At 44.6% G+C, this 10666-nt stretch overlaps 1 protein-coding gene across 1 annotated transcript; it reads left to right on the top strand.

The window, feature by feature from the left end:
- On the top strand, positions 1-3946 carry LOC145343559 (histone H3, embryonic-like). The gene is made up of 2 exons (XM_080189808.1): positions 1-64; positions 3561-3946. Exons 1-2 carry the CDS (start codon positions 1-3, stop codon positions 3944-3946), a joined length of 450 nt encoding a protein of 149 aa, XP_080045934.1.
- Positions 3947-10666: the final 6720 nt, after the last annotated feature.

Below are 10666 nucleotides of genomic sequence, written 5' to 3'. Positions count from 1 at the left end.
ATGAATTGGTACCAGAGGCTTACAGACAACAGTTTAGAGCTTTATGACAGTGGTATAGACAGACGTACGTTGACTTTGAAAGGGTGAAACGAAGTCAGTTTGATAAGTGGATGCGAACACTGAAAATAGACAAAAGCTCTGAAACCTTAGAGAAATAATTCTGCTGCCTATAATCATTAGAACACATGTCAAGGAACAAAAAGTTAAAATGGCCAGACAAGCTGCAGAGCTTGCAGCTGACTGAGTTGGTTCATAGACCAAAGCTTTTCTTTAGGGGCGGGACAGTGGCACAGTGGTTGGCACTGTTGTCTCACAGCGCCAGGGACCCGGGTTCAATTCCCGACTTGGGTCACTGTCTGTGCGGAGTCTGCACATTCTCTCTGGGTTTCCTCATAGGATCCTACAGTACAGAAGGAGGCCATTCAAACCATCGAGTCTACACTGACCACAATCCCATCAAGGCCCTATCCCCAATCTTTACCCTAGCTAGTCCCCCTGACACTAAGGAGCAATTCAGCATGGACAATCCACCTAATCCGCACATTATTGGGCTGTGGAAGGAAACTGGAGCACTGGAGGAAACCCACACAGACACGGGGAGAACATGCAAACTCCACATAGACACTGATCCGAGGCTGGGAATCGAACCCGGGTCCCTGGAGCCGTGAGAGAGCTATGTTAACTACCGTGCCACCCCCAGGAGGGATGTTGAAGGAGAAGGTGCTGATTAGCAGCATGCACAGAGAAACAAAAGAAATGCTTGTAATAAGAATAAGATTAGAGAGTAGCTTGCAGGTGAGGAAGTAGTGGCAGGCGTGATAGAAATCCTACCCATTGCAGGCATTGAGTCCATTCTGGGGAATGATAAAGCAGCATCATGGATGGTCCTGATGCCTACTCTAGTCGAATAGCCGGTAGAAAATCCAGCCACAGAGAAACAGATCATGATGGGAATTTTCTGGATTGTGTAGTGACGCGATCACAGGCTCAGTAGCTGAGACAAAAGAGGGATGGGTTGCAAGCCCAGGGCCAGGCCAGTGAGATCAGGTTATCTAATACCATCTTTACGCAGTTAACTGAGAAAGAGACAGACGTACAGAGTGAAATTGATGTGTTCAGTTCAAAGACATTAATTGAATTACAGCAGGGTGACACAAAATTGAAACAATTTAATCAGATGACATACCTAGCACTCAATACATTCCTGAGTGTGAGTATGTACATGGCACAGTGGTTAGCACTGCTGCCTCACAGCGCCAGGGACCTGGGTTCGATTCCTGGCTTGGGTCACTATCTGTGCGGAGTCTGCACATTCTCCCCGAGTCTGTGTGGGTTTCCTCTGGGTGCTCCAGTTTTGTCCCATAGTCTGAAAGACATGCTGGTTAGGGTGCATTGGCTGTGCTAAATTTTCGCTCAGAGTTCGCAGACACTAGGCACCAGAATGTGGCGACTAGGGGATTTTTACAGTGATTTCTTTGCAGTGTTGATGTAAATCCACTTGCGCCTTATAAATAAATTTTACATTTACTTTTATAGAACAAGCATGAGGTTTTGTTAGTCACAAAGTGGGGGAAGACTGGGAAGAAGATTGTCACAATGACTTCCCTGAAATTAATTTTGGAAATGAGGAAGTTCTGAAAAATTTGAACCAGTGGTTAGATCATCTCCCAGATAGGAGCCCGGGTGAACTGACAGAGTTACTGCAGTCCTATAAATGTAATTGTGGGGTTAAACTAGGTAAAACTAGGGATAGCAACGCGTAATGCAGATGTGGGGACACTGCTCCAACCGAACAACACCCATATTGGCTAAATCTGGTTGGGTAGGTTAGTGCAGGTACAGAAGGAAATGGGTCAAAATGAGATTATTCAATTGAGCTTTAGTGACAGGAGCTCCCCCATCACTTCGTGCCCAAGTCGAATGGAACCCAGAGACTGTGTGTGAATTACAGGCCATAACTTAGTGAGATTTGTTTCCTATTGCGTGTTTGGAAACCGCATCAAAAGCTTTAGATGGTCGAAATTTATCACTAAAACAGACCTGCTAAGGGCTGTTAGCATGAGGACCTTCGACTGAGAGGACAAAGGAGAAAGTTAAAGTTTACTTACTAGTCACAAGTAGGCTTACATTAACACTGCAATGAAGTTACTGTGAAAATCCCCTAGTTGCCACGCTCCAGCACCTGTTCAGGTAGGTTTACATTCACACTGCAATGAAGTTACTGTGAAAATCCCCTAGTTGCTGCACCCTGGCACCTGTTCGGGTACACTGAGGGAGAATTTACATGGCCAATTCACCTAACCCACATTTTTGGAGTGTGGGAGGAAACCGGAGCGCCCATGCAAACACGGGGAGAACATGCAAACACGACACGGACAGTGACCCAAGCCAGGAATCGAACCCGGGTCCCTGGAGCTGTCAGGCAGCAGTGCTAATCATTGTGACAGCGTGCCGCCATGCCCGTGTTTGTGACACCACAAGGACTTGATCAGTTCGGGGTTATGCCATCCTCAGCTTTTCAGAGGCTCACAAACCAGGTGATTCAAAGATTGAGGCACTGTGCTGTAGACATTGACGGCTTGGTGGTCTTCAGCTGGAGTCGGGAAGAGTACTTGTACCCACCTAAAGCAACTGTTCAGAACAAGCCAGTCTCGTAATGAACCTAGCAAAAAGCGAACTGGCTGTGGCCCTAATTTCATACCTGGGACACAGGGTGGGACAGGTCAAATGGCCCCAGGAGTCGCAAAAGTTGCCATTTGGAGTTTTCCAGAATCCACCTCTCGAAAAGAATTGTTAAGATTACTGGACATGAGTGGATTCCATCACAAGTCAGGGATAAGTTTTTCACTCAGGGTGTTGAGTGAGTGAGTGGAATCGGCTGCTGTCGGTGGTGGTAGAGGTGAACTCGCTGGGGTCTTTTAAGAGACTTCTGGATGAGTATGTGATTTAATGGGATTGAGAGTTATAGATAGGCCTGGTAGGTATGGATATGATTGGCACAACTTGTGGGCCGAAGGGCCTGTTTATGCTGTAGTGTTCTATGTTCTATGTGTTAAGTTCATTCCAAATTTTAGCAGTTTGCTAGCGCCTCTCACAGAGCAGTTAAAGAAGAACAAGCACTTTATCTGGACAGAGGACTGTCTAATGGCATTCAACCATTTAAAAACTGTGCTGATGACAAACCCATTTTTAGCAGGACCCAACTCTGACAGTTTAAACTGGTGGTGGATGCTAGTGACATTGGTGTAGGAACTGCGTCACTGCAGGAAGATGAGCTTGGCCTTGAGAAACCGGTGAGATATTTCTCAAGGAAGTTAAATTGTTACCGACTGAAGTATTTGACTATCCAGAAAGAGACATTAAGCCTGGTACTGACAGTGCAACATTTTGAGATTTATGAGGAGACAATTGCATGTACAACGCTTTGAAGTTTCTGGAAAATTCTGAGGTCAGAACACCAGGCTATTGAGCAAAGAACAAAGAAGATTACAGCACAGGAACAGGCCCTTTACAGACAGAATGCCCACAGAATCGCAGCAAGACAGAGTGAAGGGAAACAGCCAGGACCAAACAAACAGCACACAAGTCCACCAGGGGCAAAGCCCCTCGCGAGCAGTCGGCTACCATGGCGGCACGCAAGAGCGCCCCGGCGACTGGAGGCGTGAAGGAGCCTCACTGCTACCACCCTGGCACTGTCGCCCTGTGGGAGATCCGCCGCTACCAGAACTCCACTGACCTGTTGATTCGCAAACTGCCTTTCCAGCACCTGGTGCAGGAGATTGCCCAGGATTTCAAGACTGACTTACGCTTCCAGAGCTTGGCCCTCATGGCCCAGCAGGAGGCCAGTGAGGCTTGCTCTTCGAGGACACCAACCTGTGGCGCCATTCACGCCAAGCAAGTCACCATCATGCACCTGGCGCAGCGCATCCATGGGGAGCGCACCTGAATCTGACGTTAGCTGCATAGAAGTAACGAAACAGGCCCTTCAGCCCTCCGAGCCTGTACTGACCATGCTGCCCATGTGCACTAAAACCCCTACTTTCCGGGGAACATATCTCTCTATTCCCATCCTATTCAAGTATTTGCCCAGATGCTCCTTAAAAGTCACGATCATATCTGTTTCCACTACCTCCCCTGGCAGTGAGTTCCAGGCACCCACCATCTTCTGTCTAAAAACTCTGCCTCGTATCTCTCCTTTAAACCTTGCCCCTCACACGTTAATCCTGTGCCCCCTAGTAATTGACTCCTCCAGTCTGGGAAAAAGCTTTTGACTGTCCACTCTGAAAATGCCCCTCATAATGTTGTAGACTTCTATCAGGTCACCCCCTCAACCTCCGATGTTCCAGCAAGAACAAAAAAGTTTCTCCAACCTCTCCTCATAGCTAATGCCCTCCATACCAGGCAACATCCTGGTAAATCTTTTCTGTACCCTCTCCCAAGCCTCCACATCCTTCTGGTAGTGTGGTGACCAGAATTGAACACTATATTCCAAGTGTGGCCTAACTAAGGTTCTGTAAAGCTGCAGTATGACTTGCCAACTTTTAAACTCAATGCCCCAGCCGATGAAAGTGTTTGCTAATGGAACCGTTTAACTTAAAAATATCGTGCAGCTGAGAAAGAAAGTGTAACCGCAAATGTAAGAGAGGATTCTGGGAAGAGTGGGTGTAAATTCCTGGGGAATCCTCAGTGTTAATGCACGCTCTTGAATATTGTAATGTTTAATAAGATAGCACAAATCAGAAAAGGGTTGAGGAATGAAAGGTCTTTCAAATTGAGACATTTGATTTTTCAAAAAGGGGTAGGCATGACATGACTGCCTCATAACAGACAATACCAAGAATGTTACAAAACTAACAGTTTGGAAGCCACAATACTTCAAAAGGTGTTTCACAGGACATGAGTCTCCCTGTAATGAGATTAGCAGTCATAGATAAACCAGAAGAATACATTGCTCTGCAAATAGAAAGCACCTTAGTTAGACAATTGCACCATCCAGGGAAGGCTAACGTATGTTCATCTTTCAAAACCACAGAAGCTGAGGGAACAGACAGCAAATACACTGACAGAACCATCAAAGGGAAAATAGTATAATTGCCAAACTTTCCTGGAAGCAGGAGGGCAATTTTCATCGAGCAGCCTTTATTCCAATTCAATCCAATCAAGTCCAATTCAGAGTCTCAACAAGTTGGGACATTCCCAATCCGAGCTGACAAGATACCTCTCACTTCCTGTCTTGGGCTTGACCACAGTAAAAAGTCTGACAACACCAGGTTTTAGTCCAACCTATTTATTTGATAAAATAAGCTTTCGGGGTTAGCCCCTTCGTCAGGTGAATGGAGAGTTCTGGCCTCAGACAGAGCATATAAAGCACAGACAGTTTAGAGATTACTGATTAAAATGCGAATCCTTACACCTAACCTGCTGTTCAAGACCTGAAGTGGCTGATAATGTGAGTGGGAGGAGCACTGATCACAGTTTTTGTCTCCAGTTTTGTCACAGTTATTGTCTCCAGACAGTACAGTAAGTGAGGTTTTGCAAACCCAGGCAAGTCACGGGGGTTACAGATAGTGCGACATGAACCCAAGATCCCTGTTGAGACCGTCCTCATGTGTGCGGAACTTGGCTATCAGTCTCTGTTCAGCGACTCTGCGCTGTCGTGTGTCGTGAAGGCCGCCTTGGAGAATGCTTACCCGAAGGTCAGAGGCTGAATGCCCGTGACCACTGAAGCGTTCGCCAACAGGAAGGGAACAGTCTTGCCTGGTGACTGTCGAGCGATGTTCATTCATCCGTTGTCGTAGCGTCTGCATGGTCTCCCCAATGTACCGTGTTTCGGGACATCCTTTCTTGCAACGTATCAGGTAGACAATGTTGGCCGAGTTGCAAGAGTATTTACCATGTACCTGGTGGATGGTATTCTCACGTGTGATGATGGTATCCATGTCGATGATCCGGCATGTCTTGCAGAGGTTGCTGTGGCAGGGTTGTGTGGTATTGTGGTCACTGTTCTCCTGAAGGCTGGGTAGTTTGCTGCGAACAATGGTCTGTTTGAGGTTGTGTGGTTGTCTGAAAGCAAGAAGTGGGGGTGTGGGGATAGCCCTGGCGAGATGTTTGTCTTCATCAATGATATGTTGAAGACTCCGGAGAAGATGTCGTAGCTTCTCCACTCCGGGGAAGTACTGGACGACAAAGGGTACTCTGTCCACTGTGTCCTGTGTTTGCCTTCTGAGGAGATCGGTGCGGTTTTTCGCTGTGGCGCATCGGAACTGCCGATCTATGAGTCGAGCACCATATCCTGTTCTTATGAGGGCATCTTTCAGGGTCTGGAGGTGTCTGTCACGATCCTCCTCATCTGAGCAAATCCTGTGTATACGGAGGGCTTGTCCATAGGGAATGGCTTCTTTAACATGTTTAGGGTGGAAACTGGAGAAGTGGAGCATTGTGAGATTGTCTGTGGGCTTGCGGTACAGTGAGGTGCTGAGGTGACCGTCCTTAATGGAGATGCGTGTGTCCAAGAATGCAACTGATTCTGGGGAATAGTCCATGGTGAGTCTGATGGTGGGGTGGAATTTGTTGATATCATCATATAGTTGTTTCAGTGATTGTTCACCATGAGGCCAAAGGAAGAAAATGTCATCGATGTATCTAGTGTACAGCATCGGTTGAAGATTCTGTGCAGTGAAGAAGTCTTGTTCGAACCTGTGCATGAAGATGTTGGCATATTGAGGTGCAAATTTGGTCCCCATGGCTGTTCCATGTGTCTGGATGAAAAACTGGTTGTTGAAGGTGAAGACATTGTGGTCCAGGATAAAGCGGATGAGTTGTAAAATTGCATCTGGAAACTGGCAGTTGTCAGCATTGAGTACTGAGGCAGTCGCAGCAATGCCATCGTTGTGGGGGATGTTGGTGTAGAGCGCTGAGACATCCATAGGGCTTGACCTACATGGTTCAAGCTGATTGGAGTAGGTATAGCTCCTCCTCCAAGGCTTGATCTCATTTGCATCTTAGGCAAAAGGCCCAGATGCCGCTTTTAAAAATTGCTTCAAATGAAGCTAAGATGTAACCTAATGACTTCAACCAAGCTCAGCTTGTCGATACTACACTTGATCTTAGCCAAAAGCCAGGTTCTAACTAACTGACCAGAGGCAAGAGTACAGAAACCTTCATGGAGGCAGTTAAAACCATATTTTTGCTGAACCAAGAAGAAATGTTCCCCAGAGTAACTCCTCAATTGTATATAATGTTGTAGCTCTAAACTGGCCTTTACTTATAGATCTTGGATTGGATGTTGTTTGGGAAGAGGGAAGTCCTGAGAGTTCACATCTTGTAACTGTATTTTGGATCCAGAAGGGTAATTTCTACATAAACAGTGTGGGTATGTTCAATAATTCCTATCCATAACTGTCTTGGATCATTATAGTCCTGTTTGTGTATTTGTGTCTTTTCTACATTGTAATAATTAGTCTTTAAAAAATATTATACTAAAGAGCCACAGGTGGACAGGGTGGCAAATAGGCATTTGGCATGCTTGGTTTCAATGGTCAGAACATTGAATACAGTTGGAATGTTTTGTTGAAGTTGTACAAGACATCAGTAAGGCCACACTTGGAATACTGTGTACAGTTCTGGTCACCCTATCATAGAAAAGATATTATTAAACTAGGAAGAGTGCTGAAAAGATTTAATAGGATGCTACAGGGACTTGATGGTTTGAGTTATAAGGAAGGCAAGATAGAATGGGACTTTTTTCCCTGGAGCATAGAGGCTTAGGGGTGATCTTATAGAGGTCTGTAAAGTAATGAGAGGCATAGATCAGCTAGATTGTCAATATCTTTCCCAAAGATTTGGGAGTCTAAAACTAGAGGAGAGATACAAAAGAGTTCAGAGGGGCAATTATTTCACACAGAGGGTGGTGAATGTTTGGAACAAGCTGCCAGAAGTAGTAGTAGAGGTGGGTATAATTTTGTCTTTTAAAAAGCATTTAGACAGTTACGTGGGTAAGATGGGCATGGAGGGATATGGGCCAAATGCAGGCAATTGGGATTAGTTTAGGGATTTATAAAAAAAGGGTGGCATGGACAAGTTGGGCTGAAGGGCCTGTTTCCATACTGTAAACCTCTATGACTGGGCTAGTTATTGTTCTCACTGGGTCTCTCATACATGACTCCTTACACCATTCCTGTAAACAAAATTATACAACACCATGAGCCAGTGTTCCAGCTTGGGACATCCCGGCACATAACATCAGGCGAGTTCATCATACACATAAAATGAATTTTTGAAAAACCCTACACTCCAAATATTTAGGAGCCCTTGGACAACCTACAGGAGGTGCCTGAAAGCATTGGAAAAGTACCACCATCAATACTTTCAAGAAGATCCTCCCAATCCAGTGGCAAGGAAGATGGTCACAGCAAACCATCATGTCTATCATTGAGCTGCACTCAAAGCTAGCTCTGTCTGGCAGAAAGTGTCATTTGTATGCCTGACAGTAAATTCCCAAAGTAACTAATAGAAATGCTTTATCAATGTCCTCAAAGTATCTCTGATGAGGTAAAACGCTTGCTGACTCAAGGAAATGCCTGGCCTCTGATGGACCAAAATGGGAAGGCACAGAACGTATAAAGCAACTTGGTCATGGACAGGTTGGGACAAGGTTGAGACATCAGACAGAGCACTCAAACCTCCAAACACCTCAGCTGGCAGATCCTTCAAGACCCACCTGTCCTACATTGGCAGAATGTGCAGATAAGGCTTTGTACTTATTAGCAATCTCAGAATCCATTGAATTCGAGTGGAAGCAAGTCCTCCTCAACCCTGAGGAACTGCCTAAGAAGAGGAAGTAGTTATCCCAGCATAGATTGATAACTTCAGGGGAAAAGGGGCAGAATTGGGGAATAAAATGACTCTCGCCTTAATGAGTCTTGAATCTTAATTCTAATTTTTAAAGGAAGGAAGTTACAGTGACCCTTTATCAGTTTTTATTAGTTTGGTCTCAACTGGACTATTTCATCCAATTCTGGATACCACACCGTGCTATAGGGAGGTGTGGCGAAGTTGAGTTTATGAAGTGTGGTCCCTTTAAAAGCTAGTTTTATGTTCAGTGCTTGGAAATGCAGGCACATGGGGTACACAGACTGCAACATTTGTAACCAGGACCAAGCATCAGGGTTGCCTTGGTAACAGGCTTTGCAGGCTTTGCAGGCTTTTGAATTTAGACAGCCTATCAGTTTAAATAAGCCACTCAGCCATCAGGAATCTATCAAATTTGAATTTGCTATTGTTGACAACATAAACCAATCCTGGTGTAGGAAAGTTGATTAGATCATCACAGTTATAAAAAGGGGAACTCAACTACTTGCCTGCAGTTCAACTGATGGGCTTCCACCTCTAAGCACTTAGAATGGGCACGAGCAGCCCTCTGCCAGCTTGAAATATCTCTGAAGAGAATTCTCCATCTATCTATCAAGGGGTAGCAAATCAAAAAGAGATTTCAGACAGTGGAATCAGTAGAAAAACTCCAAAAGTTTTCCAAAGTCAAAACACCTGGTTGTATAATTTTGAGAGTGACCAAATTATTATTTTTTGTTTGTTAATGAAAGATCCTTGTATTTATTTGAACAGCATTCCAGTCGAACCTCAGTTTAATCCACATGTTACTTGTTTAGTTAAAGCTCCCAATTGGGGCGGTATGGTGGCACAGTGGTTAGTACTGCTGCCTCACAGTGCCAGGGACCCTGGTTCAATTCCCGGCTTAGGTCACTATCTGTGCGGAGTCTGCATGTTGTCTGTGTGGCTTTCCTCCAGGTGCTCCAGTGTCCAAAAGATGTGCTGGTTAGATGCATTGGCCAGGCTAAATTCTCCCTCAGTGTATCCAAACAGGTGCCTGAATGTGGCGACTAGGAGATTTTCACAGTAACTTCATTGCAGTATTAATGTAAGCTTACTTGTGACTAATAAATCAACTTTAAATAAATAACTTGTTAATTATTCACTTAAAGTGAGTGTCAGACCTTTCTGTTAAAGAACCTCTAAACATTAATTAAGAACAGTTCACACTTTCCCAAACACTTTTAACAGATTATGAAGCAAGGTAATTCTCTTTGGGGAATTTGGCGTGGTTTCTCAAAAGAGGATCAATCTGTGTGTAGCAACAAAGGATATAAGGACTTTAGAGAGGATGATTAAAAGATTTAGGAGAATAGGTTCAGGGATAAGGAATTTCAGTTACCTGGATAAAATGGAAAATGTTCTCTGAGAAAACAAGATTTGGAGGAGACTTAACAGAGGCGTTCAAATGATGAGGAGTCTGGACAGAGTAGATAAGGAGAAAATGTTCCATTATTGGAAGGATTGAGAAGCAGAAGGCACAGATTTAAGTAGTTGATAAAAGCAGAGGGAAAGCCTAGTTCAAATTTGTCAAAAACCATTAAAAAAAGTGCATGTCACTGGCACTATTACTACTTGAGTTTCAATTTCAAGTATAAAAGACCAGTTCAGATTAGCTTTACTGGTACCAATCATTTCTAACTTTTACTTTTTTTTTCTCTGAGACACAAAGGAAATCTATTTTGTGCAGTGACTGGTTGGGATTGAGAATGCACAGCCTGAAATTGTATAGTTACCAACTATGATTAAACATATTGCTGGAGGTTTCATCACGTGAATT

This window comes from Carcharhinus amblyrhynchos, chromosome 5 (assembly GCF_965287045.1).
Source record: "Carcharhinus amblyrhynchos chromosome 5, sCarAmb.v2.hapA, whole genome shotgun sequence".
NCBI lineage: Eukaryota > Metazoa > Chordata > Chondrichthyes > Carcharhiniformes > Carcharhinidae > Carcharhinus > Carcharhinus amblyrhynchos.
Note: the sequence above shows the minus strand (reverse complement) of the source record. Positions and strands in the feature narration are given on the sequence as shown.

Bases quoted from the DNA above. Each gene is read 5' to 3' on its own strand.
- LOC145343559 (XM_080189808.1), top strand. From the start codon at position 1: ATGAATTGGTACCAGAGGCTTACAGACAACAGTTTAGAGCTTTATGAC. The intron at 65-3,560 runs GTACGTTGACTT...GAAGGGAAACAG, and splicing joins TGACAGTGGTATAGACAGAC to CCAGGACCAAACAAACAGCA.